Source organism: Neofelis nebulosa, chromosome 3 (genome assembly GCF_028018385.1).
Source record: "Neofelis nebulosa isolate mNeoNeb1 chromosome 3, mNeoNeb1.pri, whole genome shotgun sequence".
NCBI classification, from domain to species: domain Eukaryota; kingdom Metazoa; phylum Chordata; class Mammalia; order Carnivora; family Felidae; genus Neofelis; species Neofelis nebulosa.
In genome coordinates, this window is record NC_080784.1 from 46,938,650 (window position 1) to 46,965,338 (window position 26,689).

General features: G+C 38.9%; 1 protein-coding gene across 2 annotated transcripts in view; it reads right to left on the reverse strand.

The window, feature by feature from the left end:
* The window catches only part of KCNU1 (potassium calcium-activated channel subfamily U member 1), a 150,546-nt gene that overhangs the window by 110,349 nt on the left and 13,508 nt on the right, over positions 1-26,689 (reverse strand). Inside the window, exons 3-12 of one of the 2 annotated variants that reach the window (XM_058720711.1) lie at positions 18,734-18,795; positions 17,554-17,644; positions 15,646-15,757; positions 14,588-14,663; positions 13,318-13,393; positions 7,192-7,362; positions 5,985-6,076; positions 4,026-4,136; positions 1,565-1,670; positions 394-476 (exon numbers count right to left, since the gene is read on the reverse strand). In XM_058720711.1, the coding sequence (XP_058576694.1) occupies positions 394-476; positions 1,565-1,670; positions 4,026-4,136; positions 5,985-6,076; positions 7,192-7,362; positions 13,318-13,393; positions 14,588-14,663; positions 15,646-15,757; positions 17,554-17,644; positions 18,734-18,795 (980 nt within the window). The remainder of the gene's footprint in view (positions 1-393; positions 477-1,564; positions 1,671-4,025; positions 4,137-5,984; positions 6,077-7,191; positions 7,363-13,317; positions 13,394-14,587; positions 14,664-15,645; positions 15,758-17,553; positions 17,645-18,733; positions 18,796-26,689) is intronic. The other variant, XM_058720713.1, reaches the window with a different exon arrangement.

A 26,689-nucleotide genomic window follows, 5' to 3' on the forward strand; every position in this document is an offset into this window, starting at 1 on the left:
GCTCGGAGCCTGGAACCTGCTTCAGATTCTGTGTCTCCCTCTCTCTCTGCCCCTCCCCAACTTGTGCTCTATCTCTCTATGTCTCTCAAAAGATAAACGTAAGAAAAAAATTTTAAATAACTTTTACCCATATGAAACTTTAGGAAAGTATATGGAAAAGCACAAAGATACTCAGGATACTCTATTTTTGCATCCACACAGCTTTGGGGAGCAAAAAAAAAAAAGAAAGAAAGAAAGAAAAAATAGGCAGAAACCTGGAATATAATGAACCTAGTGCTGTAATAGATGACATCTTCTCCTATTTGGTCCCATGCACTGGGCCACTGGGCTTTATTTTAAAAGAGGTAGAAATAAAATCATCTTGAAGCATATAAAACAGTGCCAGCTTCTTACCTCATAATGTTGGAAGTGTCTTCAGCATGCGAATCACTGCACAAAGGGTTGGCTATAATCAGGCATGCTTCTGCAGATTCCACCTATTCTTCAAGATTAGACAGTAGCCATCTTGTTAATTACATAGGAAATGCTCTAGTGTTCCCCCTCTGGGTTTCCCTGTGGTTTTATCATAAAATTTTCCATAAGAGAGAGAACACCCTTGGGAAGGAGTGGTGATAAGGATGTCCTTACAGCAAGATCAGAGTCCTGTAGATGCTGTAATGGCTGGAAGTGCTGTAGGGGACAGACCTGGGCATAGGGTCTCCAACACAGATGCAAGACTGCTTTAAAACAGGCAAAGTACATAGTTATATTTTTCCTATTATCCAAAACGAAGTTTTTAAGCAACTTCCTATACATTGATTTGCCTCTCAGGACAGCAAAGAATGGAGGAACTGGAAGTATGCTTGACCCAAAGTAATCAGTCATTCAGTATTTGTGGATTCTGAATCTTAAGGGTATAGAAAATTATTGAAGTGGCACTTACAATACTGAGTTGCGGGAAAGAGAAAGATTATTCTGAGTCTGTCATTTTCTATTTCAATTCTTTATGTTAACTCTAGAGATCTCTGATTTAAAAAAAACTACAGTCCTTGGTTTATGTGATTCTATGAAATCTAAAACATGGGAGGAAACCTGCTTTGATCTTAAATGAAAGCTGTCTAGACTGTTGGCCTTTGCTCATTATTTTTCATCCATCCTTAATGGGATTTCTGCTATTTTCCTTTCTGTTTCTCTTATCAGAAAGTGGATCAGTGTGTTTAGAAAAAGTTGGGAAATCTGTGTCTGGTAAGGATTCTATTCAATGATAAGATTAAACACACTTCTGCCATCCATAACTTTTTCAGATTTCTTAGACTGCTAAAATAAAACTGCTCTAGATAAGTAGAGGATTTAGTGAAATAAATAAATGTTAAGTGTAGGTAAACAGTGCTGTCTACTTGACATTTATCAAGGAGGATTTGGAGATTCAATAGCTACATTTCCTTTATGATCAGTTTTTAAAGTTGAGGAAGTCTTATTTCCACCAATTTAAGCATGTGGACTGATACTTTTGAAAGAGAAATACATCCTATCATCTTAATTGTTGCAGCTTAGGATAATCAGAAGAAAAACAACTAGTTCTTACCGCAACTCGCCTCAGATCCTCCCACTTAAGTGCCGATCCAGAAACAAAAGTCGTATAGGCCATGTAGCACTTAAATAATGTTTCTAATTCCAAGGAAGGAGGAACCCTGGGCAAAGAATATAGTACCAAAGATGTAAAATGATGACTGACTTTGGTTTAGAGTTCATGGTATTTATTTAGTGGCTTTAACAGAACTCCGAATCCCCTGTAGGAAAACATCCATCCTCTATTACTAATCCATGTGGTTAGGTGATACTAACATCTGGCCTTATTTCTGAGTGCTGAAGAATAAGAACAAACCAGTCATGTAATAGCAGGAGAAGAGTTTCTGAGAAAAAGGCACAAATCAATAATGTGGTCTTTCCAGAACTTAAGGAGATACAAAATATTAACTGAATAGGATATGGAGTGGCAGAGACACAATTAGTATTTCTTTAAGAGACAAAATTGATGATATTGATGCAAGTATACGTAAGGCTTAAGGGAGAGGAGCAGCAAAAACAATGCCTTGCTTTCTGTTTTTAGGAACTGCACTGATAAGGTCCAATTTGCTGAGACAGAAAGTGCCGTGTTCTTTCCTTCTTTTATGTATTTGCCTTGTTAGCTGGAGAGAGAGATATAAGATCATGAGTTTGTTTTTTAAAATGTTACGTCTGAGGGGCCTTTGAAGCTCTGGGATGGAGATATTCAGTAAGCAATTTAGTTGTGTGAATATGGAGCCACAGAGAATGTCTGGTGGAGGATATGAATTGCAGAGTCATCAAAAATTATAGGTAATGGGAAAAATTCTAGATGAGTGCTTCCAACATTTTGCACCATTTAAAAAAATCTCACATTTCTGTTTTAGGGGCACCTGGGTGGCTCAGTCAGTTGAGCATCCACCTTCGGCTCAGGTCATGATGTCTTGGTTGGCGGGTTCGAGCCCCACGTCGGGCTCTGTGCTGACAGCTCAGAGCATGGAGCCTGCTTCAGACTCTGTCTCTCTCTCTCTCTCTGCCCCACCCCCACTCGTTCTTGGTGTCTCTCTCTCTCCCAAAAAGAAATAAACATTAAAATAAATTTTAAAAAATTTCATTTGTTCTCTTGACAAGTACCTATAATAACCTACATTAGTCCATACAACAGTAAATACATCTAATGATTTCCTTTTTGTCTCAACTGGATTATAATTATTAGCCCCTTATCACTAATTTTAGCCCGGTTTTTGACTATTTTTTAAAATAAGGATTCAAGTAACATACAAATTACCGAAAAGACAGGCAGGCAATTACACTGAAATAGAACTGTTGGCTGTCCATCAATGTAGCACCATGAAGGAGTTCAAAATGCTGGTTGGTCATCTCATACAGGGGAGCCCAAAGTTGTATTGGACTGGACATGCCACAATGTACAAGGTACAAAGCGCTGAACTATAAAATGTGTGAAGGTGGAAGTGGCGGAAGTGATCCTGTATATGATCCTGTACAAGATCAAAATGCCCTTTCCAATCTGCCTGACTTATTTGGTGGTGTGTGGATAACTGATAAACCATTTGAACAAAATAAAGAAGTTAGTTCCTTACACTTTACACAAAATGAATTCCAGGGAGCTTAAATACAAAATATTTCAATATGGAAACATAGAAACGCTAGAGAAATATTTGCTTAATTCTAGAACAGAGAGGCCAAAGAGTGTCAGAAAAGCCAGATGCCACAATGAAAGAGTCGATGGCTTATAGTACATGTAAATCAAATGCTTCTGCGTGCACACACACAGGCAAAGAGAGAAAAATATTTACAACAAATGACACAAAAAGGCTAATATCAAAATACATTAAGACCGCTGAGAAGTCAGTAAAACAGCAGATAACCATCCTCATAGAAAAGCAGATATGAGAAATGAAGACAAATTTCTTCATTCATCAAAAAAGGAAAATCAAATGGTCAAAACATACAAAAATTGTTCAATCTCACTGGGAACCAAAATTGTAAAATAAAACGATAAGAAATAATTTTGCCTACTTAAAAACCTTTTCATATTAAGTATGCATTTTCTAGGGGGTTCACAAAATAGTTGACTTGGACTCTACTTGTGGAAATGTAAGTTTCATAGAATAAAAACATCATTAAAAACAATCCTTTCTGCATCTATTTGAACTCACATTTCCAATTCTGAGAATTAACAGAATAGCAATTAGAAAGAATGCCAGACTTGTGCACAAAATCACAGTCACAGAAGAGTAAATGATAGGAAATCTCTTTAACAACGTTAGTATATATACAGATAAACATCAGGCAAGATATATTCCAAAATATTCTCTGAGGTTAACTCTGGTCGTAAGATTGCCTTTTCTTCTCCTTTTGCTTATTATTATTTCCTAATTTTCCTATGAATATTGCGAGGGTAATTTTTTTCCATTAAAAAAATGCACACATATTTCAAGGATTAATTTAGAGCCCGTGAATGGTACAGATAAACTTACTCTCCCAGAAAAACAATCTCAATGTTGATTTGCCCTGACTTATGGCGGAGAAAATTCCGTAGGAAAGCTGTCACACTGTCAACCGTAATGTTCCCACAGACCACGATGAACCTAGGGGGCAAGAATATGTGAGGTGGATCATCTGAGAAACAGAAGTATCTTCCTGTCAAGACGCAGAGCTAAATTTAGCTTAAATTTAGCTTTAAATCAATCTGGTATTTGAATTACCCAGATTTTTAAAATAGAAACATTGAAGACTGCATCTCCAATAGAGAAAAGAAACATCAGATTTCTATGGTCCCTAGTTCATTCCATGTTGGGTATGAATCCAAACATTTGAATAACACGTAGGTTTTCAGGAATACAATAATAACTATTGTAATTGTGACATTTTTCATAGTTATTATAACTTATAATGGACTTGCACATGTGTTACTTCACTTGATTTCTTTCACTTGACTCCTGATTAGCTGATCTAGTCTTTTTCAAAGGAACAAAAGAGGCTCAAAATACTTCACTGATTTTCTCATAGTCAATACTATGGCAGAGGTGGCAGTACATTCTGGATTATTTTGGTTTATCTTCCGCACTGAAAATTATCTAGTAGCTACTAAAAAGTGAGTCCAATGGAGAGTCTTCAAGGACAGGTGTAAAAATATCAACTTTTATTGTGAAAAATAGCTATCAACTTCCTTAGGTAATGCACTTAAATAAGCTATTTTTCCCTCCATTACTCATTTAAGGAAACTAAAAGCATACATGTAGCCTAACCTAACCTTAAGATTTCCAGACCTTTTGGGCTAATTTGGCATGTGTCCCGCATTGCCTTCTTGTGATGAACTGCGTAAGACTTTGGTTTATCTAGTTCATTTCCATGTTTTCAATATTTATTTTTCACTCATTTTATTGTTGTTATTATTTTATTTTTATTTTTTTTTACTTTCCTCTTCAGACTCCTAAGTCAATCTTGGTTTTCATCCAATTGTGCTAAGAGACCACTCCAAGGGAGTTTATCTCCACTGGATCTCTTTCCTCTACAGCAAATAGAGACTAAAAAAGAGTTGCTTCCAATTTAAGATCTCCAATCCATTCCCTCCTTCTCGGATGTGAAAACCATAGTGGATACTGAAATAACACATCACAGAGAAATATGATAAAAAACAACTCCAACTCCATTTTCCTCCCAGAACAGGTGGCTGTGACATGGACAAAACAGGTGATCTATGAAGTGTTGTAGAAGACGTGGAAATTTCTCTTCACTCCAGCAAACCTCTGCCTGTGAATGAGCCCCCATATGGTGTTAGTGGAATTTTGGCTGAGACCACAGAGTCGAAGTAATTATTTTAAATTTGAACTGCGGCTGTAATTTGATCCATTATGTGAAATTAGCCGTAAGTTAACCACATGATTAAAATGAACAGAACAGTAATAGATGTTAAGAGAACAGTGATGAGGGATGCAGAAATATTGCCACACTTAATATTTGATAGGGAATGATAATATTATCTGTCATTTTAGTTGTTTTACTGCTCTTACCAGCATCTACATAGTTGGTTTTTTTTTTTAATTTTTTTTAACATTTATTTATTTTTGAGACAGAGAGAGAGCATGATCGGGGTAGGGGCAGAGAGAGAGGGAGACACAGAATTGGAAGCAGGCTCCAGGCTCTGAGCCATCAGCCCAGAGCCCGACGCGGGGCTTGAACTCACGGACCGTGAGATCGTGACCTGAGCTGAAGTCGGACACTTAACCGACTGAGCCACCCAGGCGCCCCCTACATAGTTGTTTTTATCAAGTACCAAATATCTTCTTATGGTATTTATTTTAGCACAACCCTCTTCAGTAAATGAAGGACCTTGCCAATATATTCACTTTAGGCCAAGCAACAGGCATTTTTAAAGAGATATGTGACTAGTAGAATTTCTCAAACTGCAGAAATTATGCTTGAAAGCTACTTACTTCTTCCCTTTGACCACCTCATAGGGACTGGTGTATTTCCTCTTGTTAGCAAAAATTTCCACCATTTCAGGGACATAGTTCGCAAATAGGATCTAAAATGATCAGCAAATAAAATCTTAGATTTCATTTTTTTTAATGTTTGTTTTTGAAAGAGAGAGAGAGAGAGTGAGCGTGCACGAGCAGGGCAGGGAGAGAGGGAGTCACAGAATCTGAAGCAGGCTCCAGGCTCTGAGCTGTCAGCATAGAGCCCAATGAGGGGCTCGAACCCATGAACTGTGTGAGGTCATGACCTGAGCTGAAGTTGGATGCTTAATGGACTGAGCCACCCGGGCACCCCCAGATCTCATTGTTTTCAAGGACATTCTAAAATTCTGAGATTATAAAAGAGAAAGAAGGTGCATAAGACTTTCTCTTATCTGCGAACTGTATTTCAAAATGCAGGCCATTTTTCTTCCTTGACCTTTGGATTTGGTTTAAATCAAATAAAATGCTTTGCAGCATTCCAAATTATGAAAGCAAAGACAAGTGGTAAGGCACACTTCCTGTCCCTTTTGTCCTCTAGTCACAACTAACTGCACTTCTGACTCTTCTGACGTGATACTATGTGAGGCTTAGAAAAAAAATAAAACGTGGGACAGAGAGAGGTTTAGGGGAAATGACTGAAATGAGGGGATGTAGTAATAATATGGACAGGGGAATATCAGAAAGGTGGAGGGGAGAACTCTGTTACCGGTTTTTAAGGAGCTGAAGTTAAAGTAACTAAAAGAGGTTTCCTTTGTCCATGATACACTCTTGAACCAAGCACAGATGTTCACATATCTGAAGTAGAATGCTAGTTCAGAGAGAGTTACTCATTTGGCTCATTCAAATCAAATCTCAAATGCCCTTCCTCATTGGAAGAAAGACTTCAGTCTGATGGGCAAGAGGTAAAGGAATATAGGATTGCTCAATTCAATGCAGATTCATAAATAAAGTCTGCTCTCCTTTGTCTGCCATCCTCATCTTTGGCAATCATGCAACTGAAGCATGTGCTCCAGAGGATGCAGTTTGGAAAACATGGGATCTAAGTATCTTTCCATTTTCATTTCACACTTGCTCTGAATAATGCAACATTCACTCTCAAACCTGTATTGCTTTATTTATCACCATTAACTACATGTGTTGGGTTAATGTAGCTATATTCAAAGATATTAAAAATATTCTTCACCAAACTCCCCAGGGTGAAAAACATGATGAAGGTCCGTCCTAGGGATGTCTTGGCTACCACATCTCCAAAGCCAACAGTTGACGTTGTTGCCATGACCAGGTAAATAGATTCAAAATATGATATGTTCTGTGAATTTCTACCTTTGAGCCAGGGATCACCAGAATTTTCCACCTGTTCAAAAAGAGGAGATTCAGGAAAGGTCTCTTAATGGAATCCAACGGAATGTTTATAAAGAATAGGAAAAACATTGGCTTAGTTTCACTTAATTCAATCCAAATGAAGTATTAATGATTCCTAGCCTGTGTTAAAGGGTTTGCAAAGTGTGTGTAGAGATCGTGAAGTCTTGTTTTCTTCACTGCGATTACTGCTGAACTCTGAGGGAGGATGTAGCTTGGGCCCACATTTGGAGAGCTCCCCAGGGGTACTGGCTGCCTGTATCTCTTTCCTTTCATTTGGGCAAGTCATTGCATTCTAGAGCCATGAGACTCAGATAAGCCAGGTTCTGAAATCGAGCAATTATTATTTATTCTTATTTACCAGTAGCTCAGGGTTATTATTGAAAAGGAAGCACTTACATGAGCACTTCACTTCAATGTGCTTAAGAGAATGAAGGCTAGTGTCTAAGAAAAAGCAAACAAATTTTCCACATTATTCCCCACTGCCACTCCCTGCCAAAAAAAAATAAATTTTTTTTCCATGATTAAAAAAAAAAAACTCTGAAGAATATTTCCTCTGATTTCTCCCTAAGTCTTCACATTTTAAGAAAATTAAACTCATTAGATTACCTTTTTATATTAAAATGAGTAACTTAGGCAATGGCACTATGTATTTGTGGTATATATAAACTTATAAATATATGATATGTCATATATTATTATGTGTTATAAATGACAATTATATAATGTATACAACTTTCCTTTCTTTTTCCATTTTTTGACATTTTTTCCCAAATATCTTACATATTTCTTGGATGTTTTCCATTTCTATTTAGAGCAAAAATGTTAAGATGTTAGAGATGCCTGGAAAAGTAGATTTTTTTGTTTTGTTGTTAAGAACTGAAATAGAGGGGCGCCTGGGTGGCTCAGTTGGTTGAGCCTCCGACTTTGGCTCAGGTCATGACCTCACAGTCCGGGAGTCCGAGCCCCATGTCGGGCTCTGTGCTGACAGCTCAGAGCCTGGAGCCTGTTTCAGATTCTGTGCCTCCCTCTTTCTCTCTCCTCCCCTGCTCATGCTGTGTCTCTCTCTTCTCAAAAATAAATAAATGAGGAGTAGGTTAAGAGTATGGACTCCTTATAATACCCTATTCCAAAATAAGAAAGGGATCATACATGTACACTTAACTCCCAAAGCTGGCAGAGGGTTTTGTTGCAAAGTCTACTAATCTGCTTCCACTAACTTCTGGAGTCTTCACTGTTGTCTGAGACTAGTACATTCTAAGAAAACCAGTTTAAAACACACAGATTATGTCATATATATTCCCTCAGGATTAAAAGAGTTGCCTGAGACAGTTTTAAGCTGAAACCCCATAGTGTCTGTTAACAGCATCATAGCACAGGGATTAGATCGTATCTTGGTACAACCTGTTGTATAAACTAAAACTAAGTTTATTGCAACCTGGAATTCTCCCTCACAATAAATTAAGTAACATTTTTAAGGTTCAGCTCACTCTCTTTGGGGGTATTTAGTGTTTCAAACCTCTTCCCTCCCTCCCTCCCAGCACTCTCCAAGAGTTGGTGGCCTGCTGCTGGCCCCCTTGTCCACTCTGCTCTTCCTCCAAAACCATGTGAGCAGAGACCCAGATGGGAGATAAGATAAAGTTAAGGTAAAGGATTTTGGACCAATGTTAAGATACTGAGTTATCATCTATTTTTAACTTCATATTTCAGAACTGAAATTTTATGTTTCAAGCTTGACATCGTTCAACTTCAGATAAGAAATGCTATGGAGGACGCTAGGGGGATCCCCCCTCTCCTCTTACCTTGCCATCACTCACACAAGTTATGTTATCTTTACATGGTACATGTGTGCCCTAGTCTGTAGCCATAACGCCTTTGGCTATGCCTTAGCGCTGTTTTTAATTCATTCAATAATCCCCACCATTACTTTATATCATGGTTTCCTCATTCCTGAGTTCCTAGTTTTGATTCATCTCCTATATGGCTGGATTTTACCATCAAGGTACGTATTTTTTAAGTTTATTTATTTTTATTTTGAGAGAGAGCACATGCACATACAAGCAGGAGAGGGGCAGAGGGGGGTAGAGAGCGAGAATCCCAAGCAGGCTCCACATTGCCAGCGCAGAGCCCAACGTGGGGCTCAATCACACGAACTGCAAGATCATGGCCTGAGCTGAAACCAAGAGTCAGACACTTGATCAACTGAGCCACCCAGGCGCCCCTCGAGATATGCTTTTAAAAGGGACTCCTGGGTGCTATTTTCTCTTGAATATTTAAAATGACAGGATAGCTTATACTTTCACACCAACTTTGCAGACCCTACTCTATCACCTTCTGGTAACGATGGACATTGACAAATTGGAGGCGAGTTTCATTTCTCCCCCTTTTATAGACTTTGCTTGGTTCTGCTTGGATTCTCTCCTTATCCTTGAAAATCAGTAAACTGCTCCATAATATGGTTGGAATAAATAATTTGTGTCATTTTTCCTGGTATGATAGGGAAAGATAGGATTCAGTAGGCAGAAAGGGAGAGGCTAGGGCTTGAAGGTCCCTGGGAGTGAGCAAACCACATATTTGAAAAGAATGCTAGGAACATCTACCCATGAGAAAAACTACCTCGGAAAAATCTCTCCTGGGGCCTGACCATGAGGAAACCTCTCTCAGACACAAAGTTTTCCTTACAAATGTAACAAGCACCACCTACTCCTGCCCCAGGTTCCCCTCAGGAATAAACAAGTCTGCATTTATAGTTATCAGACCAATAAAAAAAAAAAAGAACCTAAAAAGAAACAAAGGGAACAAAGAAAAAGGAATGGGCCAAAACCCTATAAAATAAAGTCCCTTGCCTATCATCTGGGGCATTCACTTTCATGTGCCCCTTATCTTCAAAGAGAGCTTTTGTACGATCCTTGCTTCCATTATTCTTACTTTTTAATAAAAACTTTTGCCTGCTGCTCATTTTATTCTGTGTTCTCCTCTTCATTCTTCGAAGTGGCAAGACAAGTTTCCCTGGGTATTGAGCTAAAGAATCCTGCAACACTGGGACATATACCCTTTAACCCACAGATTTAAGGGGTGTCTGGGTGGCTCTGTTGGTTAAGCATCCAATTTCAGTTCAGGTCATATCTCACAGTTTGTGAGTTTGAGCCCTGCATCCGGCTGTGGGCTTGGAGTCTGGAGCCTGCTTCGGGGGCTCTGTCTCCCTCTCTCTGTTCCTCCCCCACTCATGTTCTGTCTCTGTCTCTCTCAAAAATAAACATTAATTTTTTTTTAACCCACAGATTCAAGACTTTATTTTGGTGACTTCTTCTGGTGTCACCTGTCTTGTCCTTTGCTCTAGGAACACTAATTTTAGAGTATGTTCAGTTGACGTTGCTGGAATGCCTTTGTTCTTTTCCATGTCACACTGCTGCAATCCTGTCCACTATGTTCCTGAGCATGTTTGTGTCACGTTTGATTACATTTTGGTTTCCTCTAATGTCATTTTCAGCTCTGTAATACTTTTTCCTCTGGTATCATTCTTCTTTTTCTCTGATATCATTCAGCCTGTTTTCCAACTCCTGCTACTGTTTAATAGTCTTTTATTTAAAACCTTATATATTTTGTTTGAATTAGTATTTTTAGTTTTTAAACCCTTTTATTTGCATTTTTTCTCAAATATGGATTTTTTTTTCTTCTCCGTTTCCTTGGACAAATTATCTTGTAATTATTGTTCTTATAAGTGTTATATTAAGTAACTGTTGTTATGCTGATGTCTCTCTTTTCTTCTTTTCTCTCTTTTCTCTATTTTCTCCACTATACCCCCTTGTTATTTTTGGCAGAATTTAAGCATAGGCCCCTTCTTGATTACTTCTGGTTAACACTCACCTTTTGAGGGTATCAAATTTAAAAAATTTTTCTTTAATGTTTATTTATTTTTGGAGGAGTGAGAGACCGAGTGTGAGTGGGGTAGGGGTAGAGAGAGAGGGAGACACAGAATCTGAAGCAGGCTCCAGGCTCTGAGCTGTCAGCACAGAGCCCAACGCGGGGCTCAAACTCACAAACCACGAGATCATGACCTAAGCCGAAGTCGGACGCTTAACCGAGTGAGCCACCCAGGTGCCCTGAGGGTATCAACTTTTAGGTGAAGGCCAGTAGTTATATGTGCAGCTGGTGAGTTGGGACAATTATAGTTTTTATTTTGGTTTGTCATTTCAAATATCCTCCCAAGCAAATCTGCCATTTTCTACGCTCTGGGATATAGCTCTTCTAGGCTTTCAACATTCCAGACATTGGGGTGACTCACAGTGGATCCCCTTAAGTCACAAGCCATCTGGTTGCTTCTTCTTTCTCTGCATATATCCTTGCTGGAGGTCTCCTCACCTGGGTGACTAGCAAGGTTCACATGCTTAGAAGGGTTAAGCAAGAGACTTTGATTCAAGTGAGCCTGGCTGTGTCCAACTCAAGAGCACATGCTGTTAACAGAGAGCATCAAGTCTACAACTAGGACTGGTAGTGGCCTTGAGAGACTGGATTGCCAAACTTTGTATTTTCCCAAAGAATCCAGAAATCTGGGATTTTATGTGAGCTCTCTGTAAAAGTTAGAAAGCAATAAAAAATTAGAACAGAAAGTACAAACATAATTAGGTCAGACAAAATAGGTCTATAGGCCACATTCAGCCTAAGAGCCCTTCATGGGGAACTGCTATTGATGACAAAAAAGTTTCTCCTTGAGCACTCTTGCCTACCATTCTGTGATGGCCAGCAGGTCTCCAAAAAGACACTGATGATTGCTGCTCCCATGGCGGGCCCATGCACCTAGGTGCAACCCTCTAGAGCCCGGGATCCACTTGTACTACTGTGATCTTCTTTCAAGGAAATTTCTCTCCTGCTTGAGGATGGAGGAGGGATGTGGCTGGTTTCAGATTTTTTGAAGGCTCGGATCATGGTTTACATTTGGTGTTTGGCATTTTTCTTGATCAGCTGAAGATGGTAACTTTAAAATTCTTTTTCCGTTTTGCCATTAATGCTTTAATTAATTTTGAGAGGACTCAAGTGAAAAAGACTCCTGCTGTGCTTTTTGTTTTGTTTCTTTTTCTCAAAGACCTTTGCTTTCAACATCCTATTTCAATTTCTGCATTTTCAATGACTGCTCCTCAACTGTCTTCAAGCAATGAAGTCCAAGAGTTTGTTCCTTATTGTTGAAATCCATTTATTATAACTCTGATTATGTGAGATAAGAAGGAGCCTCAGGGCACCTGGGATGACTGTGTGGCTCAGTCGGTTAAGCATCCGACTTCAGCTCAGGTCATGATCTCACAGCTCATGAGTTCTAGGCCCTCATCAGGCTCTGTGCTGATGGCTCAGAGCCTGGAGCCTACTTGGGATTCTGTTTCTCTCTCTGCCCCTCCCCCACTCAAGCTGTCTCTCTCTCTCTCTCTCTCTCTCTCAAAAATAAATAAATTTTTAAAAACTTTAAAAAAAAATGAGCCTTTCCTACAGGCAAAGGAGGCAGCTATATATGCAGATGGATTTCAGGAGAACTGAGAAAGCCCTAAAGCTCCCCTTTGTAACCTAGCAATTTGTCTCCCACAGCTCTCCTAGTTCATAAGTGTGACAGTTCTCACTGCTTTCATTTCTTTGACTTTTTTTTTTTAAATGCTGAGACTCCTATGAAGATACAACAATAAGGTTCACCTACTGCTTATAATTTTGAAGTGTAAGCTTATTAGATCCTTTCTTAAGAGCAAGTTTTGAATGTTGAAGGAAGGAACATAGATACCTTGAGTGCAGGAAACACGTATTTGTGGAGAATATGGGAGTGCAGAAGACCAAGAAAGGGGAGGTAAAAAGATAAACTGCACACTGGTTACAGTGAAAGAGACAGGAGTTCAGAAGGTCTGCCTGCATTTTTTAAAGGAAAGATGTTCATGCTGACCAGAAACACTTGAGAGTTTGAGGAAATGCTTACCAGATGAATGAATCCTGCAGCAGTGAACCAGGTACTGAGGACTATTGATAACAGTTTGGAAAACTTCACTGAACTGCTAGAGGAAGAAAGACAAAAAGTTGTTGGGTTCAGACAGATTCCAGAACAACACAAGTCCTCTAAAATCCGACTATTCTAAGTGTGGTTCATGGGCCAGAAGCAATGGTGCGCTTACCTGGGAGCATTATTAGAAATGCAGGATCCCAGCCCCCACCCCTGATCTACAGATCTGCATTGTTGTAGGGATCCTCTGTTTGATTCATATGCACATTAGAGTCTGAGATGCCCAGTTCTGAACATACCCAGTCACACACGCTTGTTCAAAAATTTTACACTTTGCTATGCTATCCACCAGCCTGATATTATATTGCTTTTACAAATATATATGTATCATCATAAACTAAATTTAATAGATTGCCACATTGTCTAAAGTAACAGTACAAAGTGCAGTGTCCTGGGAATCCAGAGAATGGGTCTGCAAAATGGAATTTTGAGTAGATCACAGAAATGTCTTGCTAAACTCATACCAGGCTCTTTCAGTGAAAAGGATTGGACAAGCTCCTATGTCCTCAGTAAAGTTCTAGAGTTTAGCTGAAATCTCTGTGGTTTTCAGGTAGGGTTACCTGTTACACAAGAACAGCCCTTTCTAATCCCAACTGCTCCATGATGCACGAACGCCTAGCAGCGAAATCACCTGGCCTATAAAATTTGATGTTTCTGGGGAGAACATAGAAGCATGAAGATTTTCAGTGGGTAACATTAAACCAAACTGCATAACACTTTAGAAGTATTGCTGCTCAAAGGTAGTTTGCAATTTTTTTTTTGAGACATTTAGGCAGCTCTATTTTTGTAAGCGATTTCATTGCTGCTACTGGGTGCCTCACGGTCAGAAAAACTGTCTCACATTCCTAGATAGAAGAGACGTGATTCATGATAGCAAGTATATAGAACCAAAACCTTTGGATTGCTTTCATTTTAATTTTTTTGGTGGGGAGGAGGCAGAATTAAAGTCTAAATGGACTTACACAATGTAGCTCTACAAAACAGACTCAAATGATTGTCAACTTCCTAGTCAGCATGTGATATTAATACAACAGGAGTAAGGGGATGAATAATATCTTAGGAGCTAAGGGATTTCATGGGGTTTACACTGAAATTCCGATGGGAAAGGAACTGAAGGTTCAGTTTACATTTTTAATTTCCTAATCCAAATCAGCAAGCAAGCAGGACTTACGGCAGGGCTAGCATTTACCTGGTTCTGATGGCTTGGAGAATTTGCAAGATTTGAGGGAGCTCTAGCAGCCGCAAAGCTCTTAAGAACCTTAAACCTACAAAGCAATCAAAAGGACAAATCTGCCAAAAGAAGAGGGTCACTTCCGGAAGTAGTCAGGGTTGTAACACAATCGGGACTACTTACCTTCTTTCTATCTCTGAGATGCTCACATACAATGTAAGGCCACGGGTTTAAGGGCATGAGCTCTAGTTCAGGTCCTGGCCCTAACACTTAACAGCTGTTGTAATCTAAAGCAATTCCCTTCATGTCTCTAGTTCCTCATCTACAAAATGGGAATTAAAAGTACCTAGCCCATAGGGCTGTTGAACTAATCATAGAAAGCATGTGGGAGCAGGCCTCGCATATAATAAGCACTACTCACATTTCACCCTATAGAATTCCTCTTTAGAACAGACAGTAAATTAGTCATTAACCACTTAAACTCCTGATTATAGAATCTCTATGGTCTGTTCCTCAGCTTTCCCATGATATTTTACTTTACGTAGTTTGATAATTCCAACAGCAAGGAATATTTGATAGGTAATAAATAATAATATAAAATTCCATAAAAACTGATAGAAGCCACTTAATGTCCATGCACTGCCCATAAAGACAAAGTAAGCAGTTAGATATATAACATGTCACAGCCTGTCTGGATATGATGATTTATTGCTTTGAGAGACCAGTGGAGACTTTTCATCTCTTCCAGTCCACGTGGGATTCTAGCATATAGGTGCCTCAGGGGGACGGGGGGTTTGGACCTTGCCTCTCAGACAGTGGATGAATCAGTCCACAAACAATAAATAACCAGTGTCACCTACTGTGCATCAGGTACGTTACCAGGTACTGAGGTTTAAAAAAAAAACAGGTTTTAAAAATATATTACAAAATCATATAATCATGGTGAAAAATGGTTTTAAATGGCATTTAGGCCATTTAAAAAATGGAAATGAAGGATACTTATGAGTGAAAGTGGAAGACTTAAATTTATTTATTTATTTTTGAGAGACTACACCTGATTCCCACAATGCACTTACCTAGCCAGTTACTCTTCAAATAATAAGAAATAAAGGTTGGTGGAATGGTAAAGATGTCTACAATTGAATTCATCTCCAACCAAAACTTGATCTTGTCATCCGCTGCCACAAACTATGAAATGGAAACAAAAGACTCCATATTCTGTTACCCTCGAGAATTTAAAAATGAACATACCAGTGGCTTTATTAACTCATCTCACTCAACTGAAGCTTTGATCTCAATCTATTACATACCTATACATACACACGCATATGTACTCAGATAGCTATATACTTGAATATATATTAGTATAGAAATGTAGATAAATATGTATTTACATAAAGACTGTACCTTCAGGGGCACCTGGGTGGCTCAGTCGGTTAAGCAGGACTCTTGGGTTTCGGCTTAGGTCATGATCTCATAGCCCGCATCTGGCTCTGAGCTGACAGCATGGAGCCTGCCTGGGATTCTCACTCTCCCTCTTTCTGCCCCTCTCCTTCTCAGTCTCTCTCCCTCTCTCTCAAAATAAATAAATAAACTCTAATTTTTTTTTTTTTACAAAGAACTTCCTTTAATGGGTGTTCAGTAAATGAACATGAACCCATTTTACTCACCAGATCTTAACACTTACACATCAGAATAAACACTTTGAACCTATTGATGCTCTTAGAGCTTTCTGATATATAGAATTATATAATGCCTCCTTTAAAAAATTTTTTTTAACGTTTATTTATTTTTGAGACAGAGAAAGCATGAACGGGGGAGGGTCGGAGAGAGGGAGACACAGAATCTGAAACAGGCTCCAGGCTCTGAGCTGTCAGCACAGAGCCTGACACGGGGCTTGAACTCACTGACCGCGAGATCATGACCTGAGCCGAAGTCGGCCGCTTAACTGACTGAGCCACCCAGGCGCTCCTAAAATTTTTTTTAACATGTATTCATTTTTGAGAGACAGAGACAGAGTGTGAGTGGGGGATGGGCAGAGAGAGAGGGAGACACTGAATCTGAAGCAGGCTCCAGGCTCCAAAGCTGTCAGCACAGAACCTGATGCAGGGTTTGAACTCATGAACAGCAAGATCATGACGTGAGCTGAAGTCAGATGCTTAACCAACTGAGCCACCCAGATGCCCCTAAAGCCTCCTACTTGTGAACAAAGATACATGATTTAAAATGGCCCTTAATGGAAAAAGTACAACTTTCTAGAAGTTTGGCTGGCCAAGACCTGTGTCTATGAGCTTCCCTATTTGGATTAAGAAAGCAAGCATATATAGAGGGATAAATTACTATAAAAAGATTTTGATGGTCAGTGTGGTCAGAGTTAGGTTTTGAAGGAAGGTCATAAAAATACAGATATATGTGTGTGTGTATATATATACATACACACACATATACATACACACACATATATATACACACACCCATAAACATGTGATGGATAAATACATTGAAATCTAGACCTATGATGGATCCTCAATAAATGCCTATGGAATGATAGAACTATTTAATAGATGAGTGTAACAAAAATGAAACAAAGGTATTAAAGTATTTTATACAATTATATGGCACATGTCCCATCAGTGGAATCGGTTGAGCCAATGACATTTCAGAGGCTGTTCCTCAGGTTTCTTAGCTTGTGATTATTAGTAAAGCTTTCTCAGTGGTAGGTTGGGAAGCCAATAAGGAGGACAGTGTGACAGGGTATCCAAAGGAATCATTTTCATTTGCACCAGAATTTTTGGCCTAGATACAGTGTTAAGTGCAAGGGAGAGTTTTCATGTCTCTTTATACATTGGACAGGTTAGGGCACACACCCTCTAGCTGTAGAGCCTGAAAACAGAGACAGATTGTACAACTAAGGCACATAAAGACCTCTTTACGTTGCACCTGTTGTGTTCATTTGTTTCCTCCCACTTTCCATAGATACTTACTCTCAACCCAAAATAGAAACTAAAGAACACATTGAAAGTCAAATCAATAGGGATGGTTTTGTCTTGGTATGAAGAACAGCTTCCAACAGGGCTGGAAAAGAAATAAGAACCATTTATACAGATGTACATTTTAAAAGTTTTACTATAGAAGACCAAATAAAGAGTAGGCAATGTTCTATTTATTCACCATGAATGGTTAATGCAAGACACTTACGTTCACATTTTAAGGAAATTACTTTTCCCTTGGGAGGAAAGGTATGCACAAACAAAACCACAGGACTGCATGTGGAGCTGAAAATAACAGGACAATTACCTGTTCGTCCTTTCATAGAGTTTATTGGTTCTATTTCTGTTTTATCGATGAGGATTCAGATGCACAGAGATTATGTGGCTCTTCTTGGTTTGCAAAACTATCTGCCCAGCCAGGACATTTTGACATCTGTGCCCTTCTCATACAGACCTACACTAAGTCAAATGGACTGATATGAACCCAAATGTAAAGAAAATTTCCTAAAAGGTCAGTAAGGAGTTCACAAAGCAAAGACTACTAGTTTCCCTAGCATTTCCAAAATTGCCTGACTTCTGTGGCCCCATAATACCAATTTTACTTCAGCTAGAAATCCAGTGTAATTCCCAGCTGATCAGCGTGGAGCTCAGATTAGATTAGGCTGTGTCCAAGAAACCATTCTAACTTGGGTATAGAAGATGAGAATGGCTTCAGAGAAGAGCAGACAATAACTTGCTCCTTTATCCCAGGTGAGATCTAGCATGTTCCATCTTCAAACCCATCCAAAGTTGTTTGAAACCTATGACAAACCCTGAAACAACTATAAAGATTCTGTTTCAACACTTAAGGATTCCAAAGACACAGAACACCCTCAGGAGTGGTCCAAGGGTGGAGACCACAGCTGGAGGCTTCTAGTCTCAGAGACTCTAAAATAGATGTGTATACAGCACCACAGCCCGTAGCAATGCACAATGACAGGATACAGGGGAAATTCATGCATTTTCTGGTGAAACTAGATTTAGTGCTTCATGGGAGGAATACTCACCCTTTTTTTAATGAGTTTATATGTGTGTATGCCTGAAAGCATATTAAACATTATTCCCGGCAGAAAATTCCAAATTAGCTGGCAACCTAATGACACAGAAGACAAGGATGACTGGGGATTTTACTCACTCAGAAGAGTTGATGAAATAGATTATGAGAGACCCAATGCTTAGTACAAATACAAGGATCATCTGGAAAAACAAACAAACAAAAAAAAACAAGGACCAAATAATTGTATCGATATATAGATGAATAAATAAACCAACAAAATTGTGTTTACTCTTTTAACCTTGCCTATATATGCAGCCATTTTTCACACATTCATTTATGTTAGCATGCATGAATTCATTCATTCTTTCACTCAAGAGAAACTGATTGGACCTTTACTAGGTCTTCAATAAATGACACACACTCACTCATTTTACTTATGTAATTTTCATTCCTATATACTTTAGAATAAAGTTTGTCCCTCCTACCGCTCATAAAGCTTTCTGATCTCAAGAAGTCCCATCGTTTATTCATTTCTTCACTCATCAAACATTTATTAAGTGCTTTAAATGTGTCAGGCACTTTATTACATGCTGGAAATGAGGGCTATTGGACATAAACTGTGGACTTGAAATGTCTGTGATACTGGAGAAGAAACAGTCCCAACATGTCCATGTAAAAGGATAGTCAGGATTTTGACAGGAGGGAATGTGCTGTAAATGAGGAAAAGAATATGAGTGCGTTTAACATGCGAATGTGCCTGGTTTATGGAAGAAGCAGAGCTGGTGGAATGTTATCAGAAGTTTTCCCATTCCAAACCCTCAAGGCATTTGGATGAAACCTTTTGCAGCCTCCATGACTTTTCAGGTCAACTTTAGGTAACTAAACATTCCTCCAGTCATTTACAGTTTTCCAGCCATTCTTTTTTTTTATGTTCAGTCCAGTATATTATTAGTAATACTAATAGTAAAACTGAATTTTAGTTACAATTAAAGCTTTACTCCCTTCCAGCTCAGGTGTTCCTTGGGCAGGTTACCTGTACTGGGAAAAAGGTCAGTCTCCTCCCTATTAACCCTTTTTGAGTTTTTGTTTCTAGTTGCACACTGACTAAGCCACCTCCAGCCTCTCCAGAATTGTAGGTCAAGGTTAGAGAATGAACAGAAAAGGGAGATCAGAGAAGGAAACGCTGGACTTGACTGCTGTTAGATCACTATGCTCTCACCCTGGGGGTCTGGGAAGGGGAGGTGTTTAATATTTACTTGCATGGGCTATTCCATTGCTCTTTGGAGATACCAATTCAATTCATATTCAAATTAGGCAAATATATATATATTTTTTAGTACCTATCATGACCCAAATATCATTCTGGTGATTGGGAACTATCAGTGAACAACATGTACAAAGATCCCTGCCTTTTTGGATCTTAGCATCTAGAAAATACAAAGATGACTACGGGGCGCCTGGGTGGCTCAGTCGGTTGAGCTTCCGACTTCGGCTCAGGTCATGATCTTGTGGTCTGTGAGTTCAAGCCCCATGTCGGGCCCTGTGCTGACAGCTCGGAGCCTGGAGCCTGCTTCTGATTCTGTGTCTCCCTCTCTCTGCCCCTCCCCCACTAATGCTCTGTCTCTGTCTCAGAAATAAACATTTAAAAAAAAAAAGATGACTAATCTGTAACTTACATGGTATGTTAGAAGTTACATGCTAAGAAAATAAAGTTAAAGAAAATAAAGGGGATCAGAAATGCAAGGGGAAAGGGCAGAAGGGTTGCAGTCTGGATAATACTTAATCACTAAGGGTCCCCTTTGCGATTCCCTTAAATTGGGTGGAAGCATGTTCTTGAACTGGTTGCTCACAATTCTTTTCTCAGTACATCTCACATGCCTTTATTTTGCTGGAACCCCTACCCCTCCAGATGCCTAGTTGAGCAGGCAAGAGAAGACTCTCACATGTGACCCCTATCTGGCAGGTGGAACAGCTCAAGCATTCTTTGTCCCAACAAATAGTAAAAGGACAAACTATCTTCAGTGTGACAACTTCTCCATAGAGCAGCTAGCCCAACAACAGCGCCTCTCCACAAACGAACCAGATGTCAGTCCTCTGTGTCCTCAGAGTTCCCAGAGATGCAAACTGAAAATTCTGAGTGGTTCCTCTTAAGCCTTTGCTTAGGCTTGATGTGAGAGGGAAGCACTCCCATACCTCTGCTACAACAGAACTTGTTCCAAAAATCCTCTGCTATTTCCAACTTACCCTAACTTTTTAAAGTTTTTATACTGTTTTCAAGTGTACAATATCTTGATTCAACACTTCCATACATCACCTGGTGCTCATCACAAGTGTCCTCCTTAATCCCTGTCACCTATTTTACCCATGTCCCTACCTATCTCCCTCTGGTAAACATCAGTTTGTTCTCTATAGTTAAAAGTTTGTGGGGCACCTGGGTGACTCAATAGATTAAACACCTGACTCTTGATTTGGGCTCAGGTCATGATATCAAAAGTTTGTGAGCTTAAGCCCTGTGTTAGGCTCTATGCTGACAGTGTGGAGCCTGATTGGGTTTCCCTCTCTTCTCTCTCTTTGCCCCTCTCCCCATTTGTGCTCACTCTCTTGCGTTCTCTCAAGATAAATAAATACACTTTATTAAAAAATTTTTTTGTTTTTTGGTCTGACTCCCTTTTTTCCTTTGCTCATCTATTTTGTTTCTTAAATTCCACATGAGTGAATTCACACAGTGTCTTTCTCCGACTGATTATGCTTAACATAATACCCTCTAGCTCCATCCACGTTGTTTCAAATGGCAAGATTTCAGTCTTTTTTATGGCTGACAAGTATTCCATTGTATATATATACAATACACCTTCTTTATCCATTCATCAGTCAATGGGCACTTGGGCTGTTTCCATAATTTGACTATCGTAGATAATGCTGCTATAAACATCAGGTTGCATATATCCCTCTGAATGAGTATTCTTTGGGTAAATACCTAGTAGCGCAATTGCTAAATCATATGGTAGTTCTATTTTCAACTTTCTGAGGAAACTCCATATTGTTTTCCAGAGTGGCTGCTCCAGTTTGCACTCCCACCAACAGTGCAGGAGGGTTCCCCTTTCTCCACACCCTTGCGAACACCTGTTGTTTCCTGTGTTGTTGATTTTGGCCATTCTGACAGGTATGAGGTGATATTTCTTTATAGTTTTGATTTGTATTTCCCTGATCATGAGTGATGTTGAGCATCTTTTAATGTGTCTCTTGGTCATCTGGATGTCTTCTTTGGAAAAATGTCTATTCATGTCTTCTACACATTTTAATTGGATTATTTGCTTTTTAGGTGTTGAGTTTTATAAATTCCTTAAATCATTTACCATGATCAAAGGATATTTATTCCAGGGGCACCTGGGTGACTCAGTCGGTTAAGCATCTGACTCCAGCTCAGGTCATGATCTCACGGTTCATGAATTCAAGCCCCACGTCCGGCTCTGTGACAGCTCAGAGCCTGGAGCCTGCTTGGGATTCTGTGTCTCCCTCTCTCTCTGCCCCTCCCCAGCTTGTGGTCTATCTCTCTCTGTCTCTCAAAAATAAATAAACAGTAAAAAAAAATTTAAAAACAAGAGGGATTTATTCCAGGGTTGCAAGGGTGGTTCAACATTTACAAATCAATCAACATGATTCACCACATTAATAAAAGAAGGGATAAGAACCACATGATCATTTCAATAGATGCAGAAAAAGCATCTGAAAAAGTACAACATCCGTTCAACCCTCAGCAAATTAGGTTTAGAGGGAATACACCTCAACACAATAAAGGCCAAATATGAAAAACCCACAGTTAATAACATCTTTAGTGGGAAAAACTGAAAGCTTTTCTTCTACAGTCAGGAATAAGACAGAGATGTCTACTCTCACCACTGTTATTTAAAATAGTACTGGAAGTCCTAGCAATCAGACAACAAAAAGAAATAAAAGGCATCCAAATAGGCAAGAAAGAAGTCAAACTTTCACTATTTATAGATAACATGATATTCTATATAGAAAACCCAAAAGATGCCACCAAAAATCTGCCAAAACTGATACATACATGAATTCAGTGAAATCACAGAATTCAAAATCAACATACAAAAATCTATTGCATTTCTATACACCAATAGTGAAACAGCAGAAAGAGAAATTAATGAACCAATAATAATTTCAATTTCACCCAAAACAATAAAATACCCAAGCATAAACCTAACCAGAGGTGAAAGACCTGTACTGAGTAAAACTATAAAACACTAATGAAAGAAATTAAAGACAACACAAAGAAATGGAAAAATATTCCATGCTCATGGATTGGAAGAATAAATATTATTAAAATGTCTATACTACCCAAAGAAATCTACACATTTAATGGAATCCCTATCAAAAGAGCAACAGCATTTTTCGCAGAAATGAACAATCCTCAAATTTGTGTGGAACCAAAAAAGACCCCCAAATAACCAAAGAAACCTTGGAAAAGAAAAGCAAAGCTGGAGACATCACAATTCCAGACTTCAAGTTATATTACAAAGTTGTAGTGATCAAAACAGTATGGTACGGACACAAAAGTACACACAGAGATCAATGGAACAGAACAGAAAACCCAGCAATGAACCCACAACTGTGTGGCCAATTAACCTCTTACAAAGCAGGAAATAATATCCAATGGAAAAAGAGTCTCTTCAACAAATGATGTTGGGAAAACTGGATGGCAACATGCCAAGGAATGAAACTAGAACCCTTTCTTTCATCATATACAAAAATAAATTAAAAATGGATTAAAGACCTAAATGTGAGACTTGAAACCATCAAAATCCTAGCACAGAACACAGGTAGTAACTCTTTGACATCAACCATAGCAACTTCTTACCATGTATGTCTCCTGAAGCAAGGAAAACAAAAGCAAAAATAAACTATTAAGAATTCATGAAAATAAAGTTTCTGCACAGTGAAGGACACAATCAACAAAACTAAAAGGCAACCAGCATAATGGGCGAAAATATCTGCAGATGACATATCTGATAAAGGGTTAGTATCCAAAACATATAAAGAACTAACTTACCATAATTTACATGTCATTGGGTAAGAGCCAAGAGCTTCAGATGGTTTTCTTCCAACGGCTTTGTAAGTGACAATATTGCAGCTTATTTAATACCTGGGAGTTACTGGCATCTATTTCCTTGGGGTCTCACCATTGACTATAAGCTCCATTTTAACATTTACATTAGGTGTTGATGGAGATATTACTAAGTCTGTGGGTTTAACAGCAGTTAGAAATGTATTCTGAGGCTCAGGAAAGATGTTGGGAGTGGATATTGGGTACTGATAATGATTAATAGCTTCCACGAAATCTTTTTCTTGTCTTTACGCATGATTTTTTTCTCTTTCACTAAATCTCTTTAGTGATTTTTCAAGTATAAATCATATATTGCAAAGCTTCCAGAAAGATGATGGCAGGCTGTATGTTTACAATCCTCTAAACTGCAGAAATTAACCCCCCTCCCACCCCAAAAGAGAAAATGTTAGTTTCATTGAAACTAAGAAAAATACCAACCTCATGCCACAAACCTAAAAAATATTATCCAGAAATAATATATAACAAACAGGAAAATGTATACCCAACCAAAAGTAGGCACTGGGAGCTAACATCTTGTGAACACTGTTCACCGAGTCAGACAGATATTAGGAGGGATTTCTGAGGGGATGTGTAAATTTTTCTTGGGTTGGAGGGGCAAAATCTGGAAGCATTGGTTGTTTGTGGGGTAGAAAGCCCTCCACTTGAGCCCACAGACTAAAGATGAAGCCACAAAGCCAGAGAGGCCTGGAGGAGACTCTGAAGCCACACCATCACTGCTGGGGAATCTCTTGGCTAGCAGCGGCAACACTATTTTTTTTCCAGAAGCATCCGGGAAAGCAGTCAGAGAAAAATGTGAGACCTGTTCCAGAGAAAGCCTTGTTTGCAGAATTGCTGGCCACAGCATGATCTCCCATGTTTGTCTATGTGGGAAAACTCACAGTAAATTGAGACTGATTTCCACAGTGGGGCTTAAAACCGCCAATTTACTTGGTAGATAGTTTTATGTACCTAGAGAACACAAGTAACAGCCAACACAGTAAACGAGGGACACTGAATCTCTAAATCTTCATGAATGAGTATTAGCAGACCATAGAAAATGCCAGTTATGTGGGAAATGTAAGAAAATAGGAGAATCAAGCAGAGGAAAGAGATGAAATGACCTCCTATGAAAACACTAATACACTCTCTGCCCCTCCCCCGTTCATGCTCTGTCTCTCTCTGTCCCAAAAATAAATAAAAAACGTTGAAAAAAAAAATTAAAAAAAAAAAAAGAAAACACTAATACAGAACATGTAATTAAACTTGGTCAAATTACAATTAGTGTTCCTAGTGGGATTCTAAAAATCTAATAAACAGCACCGGAGGATGGGAAAGGTAGAAGGACAATATGGGAGTTATAGGGAGGTAGTAACTGAAAGAAGCTGCACCCTGAGGGTTGTCTGGGAGATCAACAAAAAGGGGTTAAATGAGTGATGTGCATTAAGGAAGGCACTTTTGGGGATGAGCACTGGGTATCATATATAAGAGATGAATCACTGGGTTCTATTCCTGAAGCCAAGACTATACTGTATCACTGTGTGCTAACTGACTTGAATTTAAATAAAATAAAAATAAAAAATAAAAGGATGAATCAACTCACACAAAAAAAATCACAAAAGTAACAAATATAAGACAGACTGTTGGTTGCCATGGTTGAAGAGTGTTAAGATGGGAAGGAAGTGGATCTGGCTGTAAAAACAAAACTAAACAAAACAAAACAAAACAAAAAACAAAACCAAAAACATGAGGGATCTTTGTTATGGAAATGTTTTGTAGCTTGCCTATCTCAATGTCAATATCCTGGCTGTCATTACACTGTAGTTTTGTGAGATACAACCATTGGGGGAAATTGGGTAAAGGGTAACTGGGCTCTCTCTATCTTATTTCTTTCAACTGCATGTGATTCGCCAATGATCTCAAAATACAGAACTTAACTGAAAAAGTTACCAACAAAAAAGGAAAAAGAGGTCAGCATTATCAACATTAGATCTTAAAAGAGGCGCCCTTTGGAATTGAGTTGCAGACCTTGGAGGAGGGGTCCTAGCTGGCCTGGCTGGTGGTGGCACCTCTGAGGAGGAGATGATGTGAGCCTGATTTTGGCAGTGTTGGAAAAACTGGAAACCAGAACCACGGACTGCTACCAGAGTGAAAAGCTATTGCCTGAGTGAGGCTGAGAAAAAACAGATGCAAAACATCCATCCCTAGGCTTTCTGTCTCCTCTCACACCCTTGTTGGCAGAGCTCAACTATGAGCACAAGCAAGCTGACAAAGGACACATGTTAATAACCGAGGCCTGGCCTCACATCACAAAGCAGAGGGCACGGGGTAGATTTGGAGCTGAGAGACCTGAGCTTTGTATCTAGCAGGCAGCCTTAAGTGCTAGAAGATACTGGAATAGCATTTATAGAAATTTTAGGAAAAAGGACTGAAAGCCAAAAATCCTACACCCAAGAAAACTGGTGTTCACTCGCGAGAGCAAGGAAAAAACTATTTCTGTGTGACATTCAAGGTATGAAAGTATACTACCCACACTTTCCCTTGCAAATGAAAATGGGAAACACTCAAGGAAAAGAAAACATTCAGAAAGATAAAACATGTTACATTAAAAAAAAGAAAAAAAGTACCTAATGAAACTGGTAAAGTTAATTTTTAGCTCTAAAGCAAATATTAAAAAAAAAATCTTACCAGACGTATAGTGCTAAAAACAAGCAAACAAAAAGCCACAACAGCAATCTGGAACTGAATGTTCGGATTCATTCACAATTTCTGGAAGGAAGGACAGGTGGTATGGTGGAAAAAAACAAAGATCTCCTGCACATGGAGGATACAGACATAAAACATGTTGAAACAAATTATGGAAAGAGCCTAAATGTCCATCAACTGATGAATGGATAAAGAAGTTGTGGTTTATAAACACAATGGAATACTACTTGGCAATGAGAAAGAATGAAATATGGCCTTTTGTAGCAACA